The 19,559-nt window shown below is 49.4% G+C and overlaps 1 protein-coding gene and 1 long non-coding RNA gene across 2 annotated transcripts; one reads left to right on the top strand and one right to left on the bottom strand.

Moving 5' to 3' along the window:
- Positions 1–233: 233 nt before the first annotated feature.
- LOC135825166 (uncharacterized) lies at positions 234–10,989 on the bottom strand. The gene is made up of 4 exons (XR_010555029.1): positions 10,905–10,989; positions 10,703–10,824; positions 2,711–2,795; positions 234–332 (listed from the first exon to the last, which is right to left on the bottom strand). It is a non-coding gene; the product is annotated as an uncharacterized LOC135825166 (long non-coding RNA).
- A 3,646-nt stretch (positions 10,990–14,635) lies between these two features.
- LOC135824263 (uncharacterized) lies at positions 14,636–18,256 on the top strand. The gene is made up of 3 exons (XM_065336994.1): positions 14,636–15,097; positions 15,552–16,889; positions 17,051–18,256. The coding sequence occupies exons 1-3, from the start codon at positions 14,636–14,638 to the stop codon at positions 18,254–18,256; spliced, it is 3,006 nt and encodes a 1,001-aa protein (XP_065193066.1).
- The last annotated feature ends 1,303 nt before the right edge of the window (positions 18,257–19,559 follow it).

Below are 19,559 nucleotides of genomic sequence, written 5' to 3'. Positions count from 1 at the left end.
GTACATACATGATCTCCTTATTATACCTGAATACGGGAATTAAAACAAAATGAACATCGACTCACGTATTTCACACACAACACGTAAACGCGCTGCTAGGACATGTGAATTGCCATATGTGGTTAATGCTTTGTTCTCGGCATTTGGCAATCCTCTCCATGCAAAGACATTACGAGGGGAGCAGCCAGCTTGGAACGACGATTCAGAGAGAATTGTGCCATTGTTCCTGCTGCACAGTGCTTTTGCTGAAGTGTAATTCAAGTAGAGGCTTGAAGGGATTGATACACTAGTTATGGCCGATGATGCTGGGCAAAAGGTATTCCCACTCAGCTCTGGAGTCACACGCACACACACAGGCACACACACACACACACACAGATGCGCACACACGTGCTAGATCCTGAATTCGAAATGCTGAAGTTGACAATGGCAAGAACAGAGTGTTTTCCACATCCTAAAATGCGCTATGTGTGGCGCATATTGCTGCAAAGATAGCAGGTCTGAAAACAGCAACTTTTGTCGTAGCTACAGAAAGCAACAAACTTGAGGCAGAATTCGATCTGAAGCAATTCTGGAACCTGGAAGGAATTGGAATTGCTCCCGAAAGTGAACTCAGCGATGATGACAAAGCCCACGAAGCCTTCCAGAAATCAGTAACGTTCGAAGGTGGCAGGTATGTGGTATCATGGCCTTGGCGCTCTGACCCTACACAGCTAGATCTTCAGGAAGACTGGGGCCTGGCGTACGGACGCCTCCGGTCCCTTCTACGCCGACTCTCCAAACAACCAGAGTTGCTTGAGAAGTATGACAGCACCATGAAAGAACAAGCTACCAATGGTATTGTAGAAATGGTGGTACAGGACCAGCCCAGTCTTGTCCGACGTGTGTTGTCCATTGTGTTGTCCGACCCGACAAACCTACAACCAAGGTACGCGTTGTCTATGATGCATCAACGAAGTCCAGTAGTTCAGCAAGCAGTCTGAATGACTGCCTCCATCGCGGTCCTTCTTGCTTCCAGATTTAGCTGGCATCCTCATGCGATTCAGAACGTTCCCAATCGGAATAGCAAGCGACATCGAGAAAGCGTTCTTACAGATGTCGCTCCACACAGAAGACCGTGGCGTGATGAGATTCTTGTGGCTCAAGGACATCACCCAGCCACGTCAGGCGAAATTTTCTGGTCAGTCGGCGACACGCATTTTTCACAAAATTTGCGTTTCACGCGCTGGGAGAGTATGCGTGTACTCGAGTCTCATCCTGAACACGTTTTTTTCTTCTTTTTTTCAGCTCCAGTATAGCTGTATTTTTCATTGCAAAGCCGTCCTCGATTGTTGTGTTCGTTGTTCAAACGAAGTGGACATTCAATCATGAAGGCAGAGGACATAGGAGCCTGATTGGAGTTTCTCGTGGCATAGGACGGCCACACAGAGACACTTCGGGATTTTCTGAATATAAAATACCGTACGCACGATGCTGAGATCAATTTGTGCGATATCAAATTGTTTGTGATCTACCACATCGAGCAGAACGGGATCCAAACACAAGCTTACCGACGGTTAGGCTGCCGACCTGACTGGATAAATGATCCCTGGCTTCACCAGACGCCAGAAGTCGGACACCATGTCCTTTGCCGCGACGTCCGTCTCCATAAAGAACTCCATCTTCCGTCGTGAAAAGGCTTGAAATTTGAAATTTTTTGTTGTAGCAGTTGCAGCGCAGATCCCCGCCACTACTTCAACAGAAGATGGCTCCAAAGCATGCCTGGAACAAGCCATATCGAGGTTGCAAGCCACCCCTCTCAGCACTTTTTTTGAAGAAATTCGAAATTTCAATGGTGGAAGATATACTATGAAGAGAATTTCAAAAAGTATGTTTCGCGGAGCGATCGCTCAACCTACGTCATTCAAACTTTGCAGGATGGTTCAGACGTACATGCTAGGCATGAAACCACAGAAGATGATATCATAGCTGACACACAGAGTCACACACACAGCAGATTCGTGTGCACAGATACTAAATTAGTGGACGTCGTCATCTTCTTCCCACTGATCTCAAATGTACTATGACGTGCTATTTCGCCTGACGCACCTACCGTACACAACACCGTAGTGTACAGATTCGCAAGAGTGCTTCCCACCGCGTAGAGTCGACCGCCCATGCATGCAGCTGTCTGGCGTTTTTTTTCAAACCAGGTCGAAATGTTTGAGGGGGCACCTCCCCCCCCCCCCTCTCTTCTACACCCGCCACTGAAAAGTGTGAGTGACACGACGTTTTCTTTCTGTTTACATAACACAGGGTCACGAGTGCGAATACACACAACTTCCAACACCTGCAATTGCTTGAAGAAGCATGTGTGCGCCTGTCTGGCTTTGCAGCCTGAACCATATACTGTACATACATCGATCAAAATCTCGAGACGCCCGTTCAAAGCCTATCCTGTGCATGCAATCCTAAGCTCCTTTTTGGTGGAACATTGGTCCGGTATTTTCCAGATCGCCCGCTATTACCCTGCAGCCTTTCCTCTAATTTATACTCAAAAAGACGGCGGAATGATATTATATGATGGCATGGCAGTTGTTGCCCCAGTGCTGCGCTTAGCCATGACATGTAAATTGTTGGTCATGTAGAAATGAAGAATGAAAGCAATGATCAAACATTTGGTATGTAGGGCCGCTGTATCCAGAGGAAACTGTTTATTGCTGCAACTGACCTGCGGTACTCTGGTTATTGGCAGAAACTTCACCAGTGAACACGTTTAGGATCACCACCAAGAAAATAGTTGAGAGAAGCCTCATCTGAAAACACATACAAACAGTCAAACACATGAATAAATGTTGGCATAAAAGCTGGCTACACCCACCCACAGAAATGTTACGTTATCGCGGCCATACACACACACACACACACACACACACACACACACACACACACACACTTGTACTTGTTGCTCACTGCCAAAACTGGTCACGTGGGCCTCCCCGGGAGAGGGGAGAGAGACTCAAAAGGAATCTTGGAAAGATGACTCAATTGGCCATTGAACCACGCAACACCTCAGTAAGTGGGTGAGGACAAGGTGCAGAAAAAGGATTGGCGGCATCAGGGTATCCGTCCCGGAATCCAACTGCAGTTACCCCTGCCCCCAGTGAAGGTAATACTTGGCACTAGTGTGGGTGGCTAAATCAGAGTGGATCTGATTATAAGCTTCTCTAGCACCATTGATTACACAAAAGTTAATCTAGCCAGAAGCAGTCCATGATTAAAAGTTATGTATACCGTAAAGTCGCGGATAAAAGCCGGGCTTATAAGCACATAAGCCACTTTCTGCATCAGGCTTGTATGCAAACCATGGTTATATGCACCACTGATATTTTTGCCAGGTGTGTATGCACATCAGCCGATCCGGGCTTGCATAGAAGCCAGGCTTCTACGCGCGACACGCGTAGATCTATCACTGACTGCCGGTATGGCGGCAGTTTTACTATGCACTGTACATAGCGCATGCACTCTTGACCTGCCCGATCCGGGCTTGCATAGAAGCCAGGCTTCTACGCGCGACAGGCTTATATGCATTGACTCGTTTGATTTTCAGGCTTCTATCCGCGATGTGCTTGTATGCAAACCCGGCTTTTATCCGCGACTTTACGGTACAGTCGACCTACCCCTATAACGATATTTGCGTCAGACCAAGAAATATCGTTATAAGGGTAATATTGTTATAAGGGTACTGGTTCATTTCATACATGTACATCATAATGCATGATTTTTTTCATTTTTTACACTCTTCATAGCATCAAAACCTAAGTGCATGTATGTTCTATGCACATTGTGTTCACAACAAGGCATTACTGGTGCCTCATTGCATTTCGTCATGTCCCAGCGACTTATCAAGTGACGTTTGCCCTACCTGGATAGGGGCCTCTACATATTCCTTGCTAGATATTGTTATGAAATGGAAAAATGCCGAGTGGTCAGCCCATTTTATATCGTTATAGGGGTAATATCGTTACAGCAATATTGTTATAAGGGTAAGGCGTTGTATACAAAAGTCAATGGAGTGATTTGGTTTGGCAGAAAAATATCGTTATAGGGGTTATCGTTATAAGGGTAGGTTGACTGTACTTCAAATAGACAGTATATGAACCCTGAAACCAACAAAGGTGGTAGGTACTACAATACACCTTCAAGCAGCCGAGCCCGTTCGCAACAGATCCTACACTATCTGGCATAAGTGTACCCGCCAACCGCGCGCAAGCGCGTGCACCCCCCCCCCCCCCCCCCACACACACACACACAAACATACACACACACACACACACACACACACACACGGTATTCTGGCTATGCGAACCCTATGGGGGGTTGAGCAGGTTTGGAACAGTAGGGGCGATGACGGGATAGGTCATGTGGTCTACTGAAACGCCGACTGCAATTGCAAACGATGCAGAAGGAGCTACGGTCTGTGTTGGTTGCTCTGGCCAAACCACGGCTGCACTAGTGACACTTCATGCCTTGGCACGATAGCACAGAGCGGTTGCAGTGGAAGCTGCAGCACTCGCAGAACATATTGTTTGTAACTGGTGACTCAAGTGTGTCAGAAGATGCCTTTGCTGATGTTGCTGGCGAGCAACATCAGCAACATCAGTATCTGCATCTGTCGCACTGGTCGCAGTGGCAACTTCCTGGCTGTTGGCTTACGGGTAGGGCACGCGTAGCTGTACACTTGTAACCAAACCAATGTGTCTCCTGAAGACATGCAATATCCACAGCCAGACGCGAAAGTTCCGCGGCGACCCGTTCGATTTTCTTATCCTCCACAACTTTTCCAGTTAAGCGGGATTCACAGAAACTTTTGTGCGATGCGACACGCGATGCGACAGACGCGAAACCGGGAAAACCCCAAATCGCAGCCATGTCGCACCCCACGCAACTGCCGCAACTGGGCCATCGCAGGCCATCGCAGAAGTTGAGCTTGGCTCAACTTTTGCGATGCGATGCGATGCGACAAGCGATTTGGTGTACGATTTTGACCTTTTCTACAGCAAAGTTGTACAAAGGTGCGCGCGGAGAAACTTGACATTGCGTGAAATCACGCGACACCTGTACATTTTCGATCTGCGGGATGAAGATGACGACGCCCATGCATTTGGTAGCAGGGAGTAGTAAGATACTGGTATATCACTACTCCATGCCTAAAATTGTACTGTCAAGGGCATACGGGGAGTGCAGCATGCCATCGCTTATGTAGTCAATTATGGACCACTAACTACAACTACCGTATTTCCCCGTAAGTTAGTTCTCCCCAATGACTTTGTACCCCCTATAAAAAATACACTTTCCACTGCCGAGGTTATCACCCCGAAAGACAGTTCCCCGAAAGATAGTAAGTTCGTACCCGTCCTACATGTACAGACACCGTACAGTACATACATCATATGCACGGACACTAGAGTTGCGCAGGCTTCCCACTGTGTGTCATTTATCCCCGATAAAAAAGTACTCCCCGAAAGATAGTACCACCCCCGAAAGTTAGTCACCCATGTGGCTGCTAAGTTCGAAAATTGGTACGTACTAACTTAGGGGGAAATACGGTACTCATGTTACTACTACTCTCAGTACACGCGTAGGGCTTTTAGAATGGTTATAATTACTATCTCGAGGAAAGAGACTGGAATATCACAAAGGACTAGACTAGGAGAATAGCACAAAGAGATCGATCCAAGGACTAGGCCTACAACAAAGGACTGGGAGAAGTACACCCCGCGCAAGCGCAGCCTTCAGGGTATAACTAAAGCTATGGAGGAAAAGGGGGGGCATGCAGTAAGTGGGAATAGGGTGAATGGGAAAATGGGTGCATACATTAAGCGAGACAAGGTGAGCGGGAAAATGGGTGCACACAGTTAATGAGACAGGGTGAGCGGAAAAAGGGGTGCATGCAGTTAGTGAGACAGGGTGAGCAGGTAAAGGGGTCAGCAGTGCATGCAGTAAAGGGAGGCAAAAGGTCAGCAGGGCAAAGGTCAGCGGGGAATGCATGCATGGGCATGTGTTCAGGGATGTAGACATGTATATGTGTACGGAAGTGTGTGCATACGGGAATGTGTACGGGGCTAAAGGGCTCATACAACACTTGCACTTTCCAGCTCAGAGTTGCCCTGGCTACCAATGGACAAGATTTCAGGGTCACAGCTTGCGTAATGGCTTTGTACTTTTGGAATGGCCACTCGACGTACTCAGCACAAATTCTCTATTGCATGCATGCACAATATGTTCAAATTTCGCATTTTTGGTGACTTTACCACCGTCATGGAGGCTGGTCGGTGAGGAGCAGGTAGCCATCGCTTGTGGAATCAAAAACATGGCTCCACTGTGTGGCTGATTCTGGAAGAGCCCGGAGAAACGTTACTTTCTCCAGACAAACAAATAATTCGATAGCCGTTTTGCTGCTCGTCAAGCCCTGCAGTTAACTTGGTTTCTTGAAGGGTACAGATGTCTATGTCGTAGAAAGAGAGGTCTCGACACAAGGAGTTCCTCTTGATCAAGGAACTACAAGTTACGCTATACTGTCCACTAACACCACCAGTTACTAAACAATCAGCTCATGCTATAAATTGGTCTTTCTCCTTTGTATAAAATTAATTAAACCTTGGTTCTCCATCTGAGTCCAAAAAAATAAACAATCTCTGAATTTAAAAGAGAAAAGGACATATGGATACGAGTTAAGAGTAACTCTCCATCACTGTAACATGATACTATATACAGTCAGAAAGTGCAATAACTAGGCACAAAACTGACAGAGTACTCGTATCCATATGTCCTTTTCTCTTTTACATTTATTTATGGCTCAACATCCGAGTTTCAAATTGCACACCTGATGAGCCGTCACGAACCATACGGCGAAACGTACGTCGTGTGAAACAACTTGTTTTGTAGTCAACTAGTCCATCACAATGTCATGCATGAGGAGTACTGTAGGAGTTTGGCTTTCGGCTTGTACAATTCGTTTTCGCAAAGCTTCCCTTTCTTTACTTATCTTTGATATTTATGACCCACCCAAGTTGGGTGGTGTGCTGCTTTGCTGCTTCGAATTGTAGTTAGACCGCTTTGTCAAATATCGTACTGGTCTCGTCATCGTCCAGTAACAATCGACATTCTTTGTTCCGTTGGGACTGTAGCTTTTGCTCGTGTTCGTTGCGCTTGCCTTCCCCTCTTTGGTCTTTCCATAACCGTGAACCTTCCAAGTTGGAAGGCTGTCGGTTAGCGCTACGGAGATGTGTTGAAGTTAGGTGTCAGGACGTCGAATGTCTCAGTACTCTGTCAGTTTTGTGCCTAGTTATTGCACTTTCTGACTGTATATAGTATCATGTTACAGTGTTGGAGAGTTACTCTTAACTCGTATCCATATGTCCTTTTCTCTTTTACATTTATTTATGGCTCAACATCCGAGTTTCAAATCTCTGAATTTCTCATCTTTATAGTTGTAGTCTCTTAGTTTTATTTCCATCATTCACTGTACTATTTTGAGATGAAGGGAACGAGACATTCAATACTTCTTAGGCATGTCCTAATTGACTGGTGGTGGGTTCTGGTGTAGATTCATGCGTAGACAAGACATGTTACTAATGTTGTCTGCCACTCTGCCTCAGTCCTTTTTTCAAATAATAGTTCTTTTCTACGTTCCATTGGGACATCCACCTTGGGCACCCTGTTAGAAGACCATAACGGTCTGTTCGGAATGCCCAAGTAAAGTAATAAAATACAATACAAATCACTAAACTCGGATTGAGAGGCAAGGATCAGAATTAAGAAGAAAGGGCCAAAGGTTTACAAGTTATCCGTGATGGTCCAACACTGGCAATTAGAAGCATGATATTGTTAAGCCATAACGTGCAACAGTTAGCACAATGATGGAACATTCAAAGTCGGAAGGCTGTTAGAGTGCGCATTTGAAATGTAATGGAGCTTGACGTCAGATCGTTGAATTTCCGTGCTGCAGTGGTCATTGTTATTCTAACGGTCGCACGTTACGACTCATCAATATCATCCATATAATCGCCAGTGTTGAACAAATGCGGTTTACGTGTAAACCTTTTGGTCTTTTCCTCTTGACAATACAAATCGCAAATTATTATTATTATTATTATTATTATTATTATTAAACTCAATCTCGTAGCATGTGCACGCATTGCTAATGTGGGGAGCAACCCCAGAGATGAGGGCAGTAACCAGCCATGGTAAAAGTACACAAACCAATGCGCAACGGCATTGCTACCCAATACAAATCACCTCAAATAATCCTATACTCACTTAACCCTTTATGGACTGGCAAATTTGTACAGGAAAGAAGCGACATGCGAAAATCAGTACTAACTCGAAATCGGTGTACATTAGCCAATACAACACCATACATTTTCGGAAAGTAGATACGATAAGCTCCACCATCATCCTCCTCGCCGCCACTCTCGCTACTAGCAGTATCAGCAAAGCCATCAGATAAATAGTTTTCTTGACTTTCTGGGATATCATCATCACTATCACTGTCCACTTCGAACTCGTCGTCATCAGACTCGTCAAGTGGGTCGCCAGAACTGTCCTCATCAGAGTTCCAGTTCAGAATCATGCCGATGGCATCGTCCGCATCCATGCGAAGGCCGTTTCCGTGTCGTGCCATGACAGTACTCGTACTGCAATTTTAGTTCTGCATGCTCGCATAAGCTCTCAATTTTGTTTTTTGCGCCGCCGATTTGGTCAACATTTTGACTAAGGACCCCGGCGAATTTAGCACCATTGGAAAGATATGAATTTCGTCTTTCGATTTGTGTAAAAATATTGCCGAAAACGTGCGGTGCGCCCAGAAAATTTCGCGTCTCAAGTTTTGATCTTATCAGATTGAAACTTGAGCATCGAAACTTATCAGATCGAAACTCGTACAGTCCGTCCACAAAGGGATAACCTCTGCTCATACAATTTTCTCTGATCTCGAAATGTTCAGTCACGGTACTGATTTTATTGTGAGACACACGCTTATAGCGTTTGAAAATGAGTAGAGCATGCTAGAGAGAGAGAGAGGTTGTTGGAGAGCGGCTGGATAGCAGGGTAGTGTAACAATAAGAGCACTAGGGGAAGGCTAGATTTCATGTATCTAGACATCAACAGAGACTGTGCGAAAAGCCAGTCGATAGCACTAAAGAGTAAAGACAACTACAGCACTGCTCAATAGAATGCAGTCGCAACCTTCAAGTATGTACGGGGTGTTGCACAGCCCTACACCTGCAAACACTGGGCTGTGAATTGTGCGAGGCGCAAACTTGTGCGACATGACTGAATTTCATTGAGCAGCAATGTGCAACACAGTCAATTGCTTCAGATAATCATGACAGACTGCACAACATGGGCAGACGAACGGGAACACATATGTTTGGCTGCACTGTACAACGTTTGTACTGTGGAACAGAAGTGAACAAAAATACGTGGCTGGTCAGCTGAGGTAGTCGACTGGTCCAGTGGCTTGTTTCAGACGGAAATATCTCGTGAGTCTTTTGGGAACAATCAATTGTTTCGGGAATTAAGGCCATGTAAAATATATTGATTGTTTATCATCAGATTTTCTCGAGAAATCGGGGCGGACGGGAGGTTTTTAATTTAATTTTTTATTATAGGGCAGGTGTTCGCAACCCCAGAGGATAATGGAAAGTGGAACAACCAACGTTACGTAGAAAAAAGAAGAAAACCAGGCAGCTTATGATCAGTTTCAATTTTCAAGTCCATAGCAACTAAGTTATGGTTCAGTCTGTGGACTTGACCTTCGAAAATCTCAACCGCAGTACATACAGTACATTTAACAGTATTGAAAAATAAAATAGTTCGGCAGGGAGGGTGAAAATTTGGGGCGGGCGCGGACGATAAACAATCAATTATTTTACTTGGCCTAATAATAATAATAACTTTATTAGGAAGACCCGAAGGCAAATCGCCTATCGAGAGGTTCACCGCATTGAATGGTTGTGGTATGACAAAGCAAAGAGGCAACCATTGTGTGCGAGGGAGGGGGGGGGGGGGAGTTTCGAACTATGCACAGTGAAGGGATAATTGTATGTACATGGCCAAGGATAGGGTAAACCGGACAAAGTGGCCATTTTTGGGAGCAACGGATTGGGAAGTATAACAGTATTGTGGTAATGAGTGCAAAATCATAAGAATTAGTTATAGGGGGATTCCCCCAGTACGAAAAGCATATTGTTGCAAGTGTTTGCCAAGAGTTTGATGGAACAGAGGAAGAGAAAGTAAATCATGACGAGGCGCAAAGCTATCATACTTCCGAGCACAATACAAAAATGTAATGTTGACAAGCCGACACACATGATCTGCAGGTCAAATGGCCCACAACGGGGAGCCGAACATGCACACTATGGCATTCGACCGATTTGTTCGATTTCAATATCATGGTCTTTTCAGATTTTCATTGTACAGTACCTATTTGCAGTACCTTCCGGGATCAGTATTTCCACTTGAAATAATATGCACCAAAATGCCTCATTCTCAGCATTCTTTTATTCGCTTCCATGTAATTGGGCTTATTGCCCGTTTGGTTTTGCGAATTCAAATAAAAAAGCAACAACAATTATCCAGTGTGGCCCTTCGAAACCCCAGATTGCTAACCAACCCCCTACCTAACTACGCGGGTGTCCAAAGATGTGCACTCTCTTACCTTGCCAGGCACACTTAGCATGATTCTTGTGTGATCTCCGGCTGGCGAGAGCGCTTTGGCAGAAGTTGGAAGGGCTTGGCCCAGCTTGGGAAAAACAGCTCTCCGCGTGTTCGAATGTTGAACTGAAGTGCGCGGAGCAAAGAAAAGCACCTCTTCAGTTGTCAATATACCAAAGGGCTCAGGTTTTGGTCCAAGTCCTTACCCCTCCACACGAGAACAGAGGGCCAAAGGCAAGCTAAAATCTTCCTCACACCGCGATTCAAAATTCACTGTCACCAGGAAGAAGAAGACTGTACTGGTTTGAAGCAGGGAGTAGTACAATACCGTGTACTACTCCCTGGTTTGAAGCGCTAAGCAGGGAGTAGTACAATACTCCCTGGTTTGAAGCGTACGGCAAACCGTACTTATCGCTGACAACCGAGCAGCAGGCAAAAGCCACGCGCTTGGCTAGGCGCGCAACAATAGGGTGTCTGGCCTGCAATGGCGGGCAGCCGTACTGGGGAAAGCCCAGGCCGCAGTACGAGTGCGCCCTTATGCGCGGGCGAGACCACCCCATGTACTTGTGTGTACTCTTGTGAGGCTGTGTTTACATGAAGCGTTTCAACCCGGGTTGAGTTCGACCCGGGTCAGATTTCAACCCGCCATGTGCACAAAGTGAATAGGGAGGTTCCGGAGTACGATTTTTCGTGCCAAAATCCGTGGAGGCTCTACGGATTTGTTATACGTCGTTTTCGAGCATTAGAGAGGTTCCGGGGTACGATTTTCCGTGCCAAAATCCGTATGGGCGCTACGGATTTTTTCCAGGCGTGCTCCATACGATTTTTCGGCACGGAGAATCCGTGTGGACTGGCTTTCATACGAACCATGTTTCGTATGGAGATTTTGCGTCATCGGGTGCAGAAAGATTTTTCGCGTACAAATTTGGTACGAGAAACATCGATTTTTCGCGGGAAGTTTTGATTTCGGTACAAATTTTCAAAATAAAAAGACATAGCGCGGGAATGTGACGTGTTTGCGATCGTAACCTAGGCAATGACGGCAAACACATAAGTTCCGTACCCCGGAACTTTTCACTGCTCGAAAACGACGTATAAAAAATCCGTAGAGCCTCCACGGATTTTGGCACGAAAAATCGTACTCCGGAACCAAGTGAAAAGTTCCGGGGTACGGAACTTATGTGTTTGCCGTCATTGCCTAGGTTACGATCGCAAACACGTCACATTCCCGCGCTATGCCTTTTTATTTTGAAAATTTGTACCGAAATCAAAACTTCCCGCGAAAATCGATGTTTCTGGTACCAAATTTGTACGCGAAAAATCTTTCTGCACCCGATGACGCAAAAATATCCATACGAAGCATGGTTCGTATGAAAGCCAGTCCACACGGATTCTCGTGCCGAAAAATCGTATGGAGCACGCCTGGAAAAAATCCGGAGCGCCCATACGGATTTTGGCACGGAAAATCGTACCCCGGAACCTCTCTAATGGCGCGTTTACATGACGCATTGCGCTTGACCCGGATTGAAATTTCGCCCCGGGTTGATTTCAACCCTCCCCCCAAGGGGAGGGTTGAAATCAACCCGGGTCAAGAAAATCGTACAAACGTACTTCTGTGCGTATCTCGCGCCAGGTTTGAACGGCACTGCAGATGCAAATTTCGCGCGAACGGATTCACGTGACCATACAGGACTGTAGAAGTAAAAGAAAAAGAATGTATGGCACCTATGAATTCAGGGGATGGCCCACGCCTGGTAAAAAGAAAAAGAAAAAAAAGAAATCATATGAACAAAGAAAACTAAAGAAAAAGAATGTTTGGCACCTATGAATTCAGGGGATGGCCCACGCCTGGTAAAAAGAAGTGGACTTTTGGCGGCATATCAGTATTTGACCCGGGTCAACTGTCTTCATGTAAACGCTCACCTCTTTTGTTTGTCGTACAGACTTTCAACCCGGGCTGAACTCGACCCGGGTTGAAATTTCTCATGTAAACACAGCCTTACTACAGTCCATTCAGAAAAAAATGAACTTCTAGCTTTTGGCCATAAATGGGTCAAACGTTGAGTTTTTTTAGAATTTTTTTCTGCAATCCCATATGGTATCCTCTTCCAATTATGTTTCTGAAGTTTTTTTGTCCAAAAAGCAAGCCATAGCAAGAATAGGATTTCGGCCAGGTTTTGCCCCAAAAGCACTGAATTGGGAAAAACCATCAAAATCCAGGCCGTTTGACCCCGCCTGCAACAGTGCATTCTGCGGTTCGAACCCCAGTTCAGGCACCCTTTTCGGACCCTTTTTCAAATTTCAAAGTTCGCAGCACTGCACTGTGTACGATGAAATCACGAAAAATCGCCAAATACGGGAGCTCGCCAGAGCCAGGACCCATCTTTTTATGAATGGACTGTACGTATACAAGCAGGGCTCATGGCGCCTAATTTAGAAAACCGATCCTGTCAGGTTTCTATTATTGTGTTCTCTATACAGTACAGTATTAGGAAGCAGTTCCTTTCATGGCACGAAAGGACTCCAGCACGCGTACTAAGCCTCAGCCAAGGTACAGTACTAACCGAGTACGCAAGATAGAACAGCCGGTGTGGTGGAGCAAACACACCACGTATGGAAGAGGCGAAGTCCCCGGATGCCGCCCGGTCCACAATGACAGACACCACCATGCTTATATGGGAAATAAGGCGCGAGAGCCCACCATGTAGAATGTACCAGGTAAGGCGGGCCGCATAATTATAAGCACGTGGCAAGCGCAAAAAAAGAGACGTACCCACGAGGCGAGGTATATTATGGCACCGCAGGCCGCGCACCTGGGAGCCTTTCTGGAAGCCTTACTCGATCGGATAGAGCGAAATTGCACATCAGAGGCTCCGCTCCATGTAACACTGTAGTGGCCCTACATTTTTACTGCATAAACAACCAGTTTCAAAGCTTCTTATTTTTTTTTTCTTTCGTTCCTACACCATAACACGCATGCTCGGCCAGTCCTTCCTCGGCCTTGTTTTTACTGCATTTTCTGCGTAGTTGTTTGCATTGCATGCCTCTTCGAGTTTTTCCAAAATAGCTCCACGATGGACGCTGTTTTGGATTTGCTGCATACCCTGGCGCAGCCAGAGGTACAATCTGCCATCGCGGCATCCGCCCACTCCCGCGGAAAACAAATAGGAGGCACCGTTTTGGGGTACGGTATACAAATTTCCTCAAATTCCGCACCCACGGGCGGATTAGAAACTGGTCGTGGCACCACCGCAGCCTCTGGCGGTCAAGAAATGGAGGAGGCTCGGAACTCTTCCAAAAGGGAAGGGAACCAGGATGACTCTCGGGTAGATGGCGGGGAGCCTTTTCGTTTTGTCTCATTGGCCGAACGTCGTTCGGCAAGCCTCGGTTTTTCCACGGACCGCCATTCCAGCAATGGCGGCCGGGGCCATACATGTATTAGGGGTGACGTCACTGACGTATCTGGGTCACGTGATTTACGTACAGATAGATCTAGATCATGCTCACGGGACAGATCTCCACCCCACTCACGATCTCCCCCTCGTTATCGTTCTGCTTCATGTGAACGACGTACACGTACTCGCCATAGACCGGCTGGTGCTACACGTACACGTAGATCTAGATCTAGATCTCAATCTGCGGACAGATGTCGGTCAGTGTCACGCTCGGGTGCTACGCACGAGTTCCGCCTGAGTGCCCGGGGACGACATGGGTCACCCAGACGCCGCGAGTCGCACCGTTTCACCAGGCACCGAGATAGTTCGGGCACTAGTTCTAGCTCTGGTACGTCAGAATCTGACGATAGTGACTCCGACAGTCCTAGTGGCACATGTCCGTCATCCGACGACTCGGCTGCCCACGAGCATCGCCGTGGTAGCGGCGCGGGCTTCGATCCTAAGGGGTTAGTGGACGACTCTGTATGGTCTCCCCCTCGCACATGGCCTCGTACCTACGGGAGCACTGCCGTGGTTCCCTGTCCTTCGCTGAGCGTCAACGGGTGCGGAAACTGTGTCCCCGACCGGACGTGGAGGAAACGCGATGTCCACGCGTGGACCCATTCTTGTCGGATGTCCAGGGCCTGGCCAATGCCAAGAGAGCGGATAGAATGCTGGCCAACATCCAACAAAAGGTTACGGACGTTTTCCGTCCCCTGGCCGCGCTCTGGGCTGCTATTGAGCAGGGCCGGCCGGTCCACGAACTGACCGAGCTGGTCCAGATGGCGATCGTCATGACGGGCGACGCCTCGACTGTATTGTCGGAGACACGCCGTCAGCGCCTCATGGCAGCGCTGCCAAAGAGATGCCCGAAGAGCCTGCTGCAGGGCTTGCGTCCTTCCGGTGATCTCCTCTTCGGTGATGGATTTTCCCGGGAGTATAAACGGAAGTGCCAGGAAATGGACGTATTCCAGCCACGGCCTTCAGGGCGGCGCCCGGGGACCGCACAGGACCGGTCGCAGCCTGCCCGTCCTGACCGTTTTTCTGGTCGCACCGTGTACCGGTCAGATCCAGGGCGGTTCCGCCCTTACGACAGGGCAGGACGGGGTCATGTCACCCGCCGGCCTGAGGAGCATTTCCGCCAGCCAGCAAAAAACGGCCGGGGCCAGCCCTTTCGCGGGCGCCCTCGAGGTCGTTGACGACCTCCCCCGTGCCTGGCTGCCTCACGGAAGCCCCTACCCCCCCCCAGGTAGCGGGCCGATTGGAGCATTTTGCGGCAGCCTGGCGAGACCTAACGCAGGATGCGTGGGTGTTGAAGACCGTCTCAGGTACTGCTTAGACCTCCACACCGTTCCTTGCCAGCGGTCCACTCCGACAGAGATGTGGTTCCCTCCCGAAAAATGCGCCACCGTCCACCAGGAGATAGAGGATCTCCTATCCAAGGGTGCAATTCGACCGGTGAGCCCATCTCCCGGCCAGTTCGTGAGCCGGTTATTCACCGTACCCAAGAAGGGTACCACCGCCGAACGTCCAGTCATCGACCTCCGCCACCTGAACGAGCACGTGCGGTACGAGCACTTCCAGATGGAGGGTCTCCACCTTGTTCCCCTATCCGTCCGAGAGGGCAATTGGCTCACAAAGCTAGACCTCAAGGACGCGTACTTCACCGTGCCGATCCATCCCCAGCACCGCCGGCTCCTGCGCTTCAGTTGGGAGGGCCAACTCTACGAGTTTCAGTGCCTACCGTCCGGCCTGTCCAGCGCCCCCCGGGTATTCACGAAGCTGATGAAGGTCCCGATCAGTGTTCTTCGTCGTCAGGGCATTCATCTCATCCTGTATCTCGACGACCTTCTCCTGATTGCCGAGTCACGGCCGGCCGCCGTGCTGCAGACGCAGCAGGCCATTCAACTCCTAGATTCTCTGGGTTTCGTAATCAATCGGAAGAAGTCCATTCCCGAGCCTACGCAACAGCTCGAGTTCCTAGGATTTCAGTTGAACTCTGTGGCCATGACGATGTCTGTGCCGATCGACAAGGCGCGGAAACTCCAGCAGGAGTGCCACCGAGCCCTGTCCCAGCCCTACCTGTCCATCCGCGCATTGGCCTCACTCCTGGGCAGGATGGTTGCGTGCTCCCCAGGCATGTTTCTGGCTCCACTGCAATTCCGCCACCTTCAGCAGTTGAAGATTGCAGCCCTTCGTCGCCATCAGAGCTACCTTGCCACGGTACGCCTGACGCCGGAAGCCATGACGGAGCTGACGTGGTGGGCAGCAGATCTAGAAACTTGGAACGGTCGCTCGATTCTCAAACCTCCCGCTCAGCTCACCATATTCTCCGATGCGTCCCTGCTCGGCTGGGGAGCGGTTTGCGGCACAACGAGTACTGGGGGTCAATGGTCCCCAACCGAGGCCAATCTCCACGCCAATGCTCTGGAATTGATCGCTGCCTCATTCGCGGTGAAAGCCTTTCATCACCGGGCCTCGTACCGTCCTCTGCACATCAAGTTGTTGATCGACAACACGACAGCCGTCAGCTACATCAACCGCTTAGGCGGCACGCATTCCCGTCTCCTGTCCCAGATCGCTTGCGACCTCTGGAGATGGGCGGTCCAACACGATATCCGCCTCCAGGCGGAATATGTGCCGAGCGAGGAGAACCCAGCGGACCATCCTTCTCGGGGCTCCCTCTCCGAGTCCGGCGACTGGCGCCTGGACCCTGCTCTGTTTCGCAGGATTCAGAGGGCAGCTCCTTGGACCTTGGTGCTAGATCTGTTCGCATTTGGACGGAACACGCAACTTCCCGCCTTCTATGCTTGGAGGCCGGATCCGGAGGCTCTCGCTCTAGATGCGTTCTCTCAGAATTGGAGTCTCCCTCATCAGGACGCGGTGTATGCCTTCCCACCATTCTGCCTACTGGACAGGGTGCTTCATCGTGTGGCCTCACTCCATACTTGCCGGATGATACTGGTCGCACCAGTATGGGATACGCAGCCATGGTACGCGACTTTGCTGCAGGTGTTGGTCGATTTCCCCATGCTTCTGCCCACATTCGACTGCCTGCTACTCTCACCCTCGGGCCATCCACACCCACTGGTACTATCCCGCCACCTGCGCCTCGCCGCATGGCCTATCTCCAGCAGCGCTTCAATGCAGCAGGACTTTCTCCACAGGTCGTGCGACTCCTCTCCTCCTCTTGGCGGTCATCAACCAATGCCGCTTACGCATCGGCATGGGAGCAGTGGCTGGGCTGGTGCAGTCAACGGTCAGTGGATCCCGTTCGCCCATCTTTAGCTATGGTGCTCCAGTTCCTGGCCGATTCCTTTGAGGACGGCCGCAGCTACAGTACCCTGAATGTCTATCCGTCAGCGATGTCTGCTACCCTGCCTGAGCTGGATGGTGCACCCATTGGCCAGCACCCGTTGGTGGTGCGTTTGCTCCGTGGTACCTGCCTAGAGCGTCCGCCGCAGCCGCGGTACTCACATACTTGGGATGTGGGTATTGTCACTTCTTGGCTCTCTAAACTGCCTGCAAACACGGACCTGTCTCTCCCTGTCTTGTCTGGCAAGTTGGCCATTCTGATGGCCTTGACTGCTGCTCGGCGCTCTTCGGACCTCCACCGGCTAAGCCTCAACTCTCATCGTTTCTCTGCGGAGGGCGTGGTGTTTGACTATCTCACACCCCCTAAGCAGCATCGCCCTGGTTCGGAACCAGCCCGACCTGTCACCTTTGCTGCCTTTCCTGTGACTCCTGCACTCTGTGTTGTGGAGTGCTTCAGGGAGTACTTGCGTCGGACCGCCGACCTGCGGCAGGCATCTTCTGCACATCTGTTCCTCAGCACGAAACGTCCGCACCACCCTGTCACCTCTGCAACGATTGCTCGTTGGATCAAGCAGGTTATGTCCAAGGCTGGTGTGGATACATCATTGTTTGGTGCCCATTCCACTCGTGCCGCTTCTACGTCTGCTGCGAAGCGTAAAGGTATGTCGACAGTGGACATCATGAAATGTGCTGACTGGAGTTGCGCATCCGTGTTCCAGCGCTTCTATTTCAAGCCGTGGGAGGGTGAGACCAGCGGCTCTTCCCCATCGGCACATCAGCAGTTCTGCCGCTCCGTGCTTGCGCCGTAGCGCTACCAATGCTGGCCTGGCCAGGTTCTGAGTCTGTGACTTTGTGTCTACCTCAGTAATCCGATTGCTGTCTGTGCCTGGCTTTCTCAATGCCGTTCTATCTGTGCATATGTATAGTACACGGCTTTCCTCAAATTTTATTCTTCCTTTTGCCATTACGCCTGTGTCCTTATTCTGGACAGGCCTTTTGTCACTTTCTGCGGCAAGTTTCCGTGGCACCGGTTTACCCTGTTCCTTACTGATTTGGTGGTGTGCATGGTGTGCTGCATGCCCGGTTGGGGGTTTTCATGGCCTGCGTTTGTAACCGTTCCCTGTTAGCGCTAACCTTATCTGCCCTCTAGCTCTGTATCTTGCACCTTTCCCTATCCTGTCAGCACGCGCGTTATCACCTTAGGGCACGAAGTGCCCTATATCAGTTGTGTTGCCTTGAGCAAGCATTGTCTTTTCCAAGAATACCTTCAAACGGTTACACTGGTAGCGGAGGATGGTTAACATGGTGTTCTTGGAGCTCGCCATTGTCGTGGCGATCCTTGTTCTTTCTGTGTTGCTATTCAGGTTGGCCAGCGAGGTCCGTGAAGCCAGTCGCCAAGTCAGCGCCCGTCTGAGCAACCGACAACAACCGCTCCCTGTGCCGCCCGCTCATTCGTCCGGGAAGCCTCGGCACGCTAAGGAGCCGCCGATCTTCGATGGCAAGCCCTCGCAGTTCAAGGAGTGAGCTTTCTCCATTGAGCTGGCGATTCGGTCACTGGGAATCACCGACTCATCGGTGATGGTTGGTTGGTTGGTTGGTTTTTATTTCACTTCGCACATTCAAACGGGATGACGACCCAATAAAATGACGGCGAAGGCTTAGCCTAGAAGTGGCTATGGAAGAACATAGTAAAAGCTATGGAAGCACATAGTAAGAGATGGTGGATTACGCAGCGGGCTTCCTGAGCGGCAACGCCAAGCTATGGCTCATCGCATCGTTGGATACGGGTGTGGAGTTCTCGACGTGGCCAGCGCTGCGTTAAGCCCTCGCCAAGGTGTACGGTCCGTTGCATCATCAAGAGCGGGTGCGACTGGATCTCTTCGCTGTCAGGCAGCACTCAAGCTTGGAGAGCTATGTCACCGAGTTCTCGCGCCTAAGCCTACAAGTGCCTGAGATCGACGAGCTGACCCGAGGACTGCTGTTCGTAAATGAACTGCACCCATCTGTCAAGACCCGGGTGCTGCGAGAGCACCCCACTGATCTGAGCCAAGTGATCAGGTCAGCGCAAACGGCGGACCAACAGCCGAACCCAATTCAGCACCGAAGGAGAGG

This window comes from Sycon ciliatum, chromosome 9 (genome assembly GCF_964019385.1).
Source record: "Sycon ciliatum chromosome 9, ocSycCili1.1, whole genome shotgun sequence".
In the NCBI taxonomy this organism is placed as follows: domain Eukaryota; kingdom Metazoa; phylum Porifera; class Calcarea; order Leucosolenida; family Sycettidae; genus Sycon; species Sycon ciliatum.
Note: the sequence above shows the minus strand (reverse complement) of the source record. Positions and strands in the feature narration are given on the sequence as shown.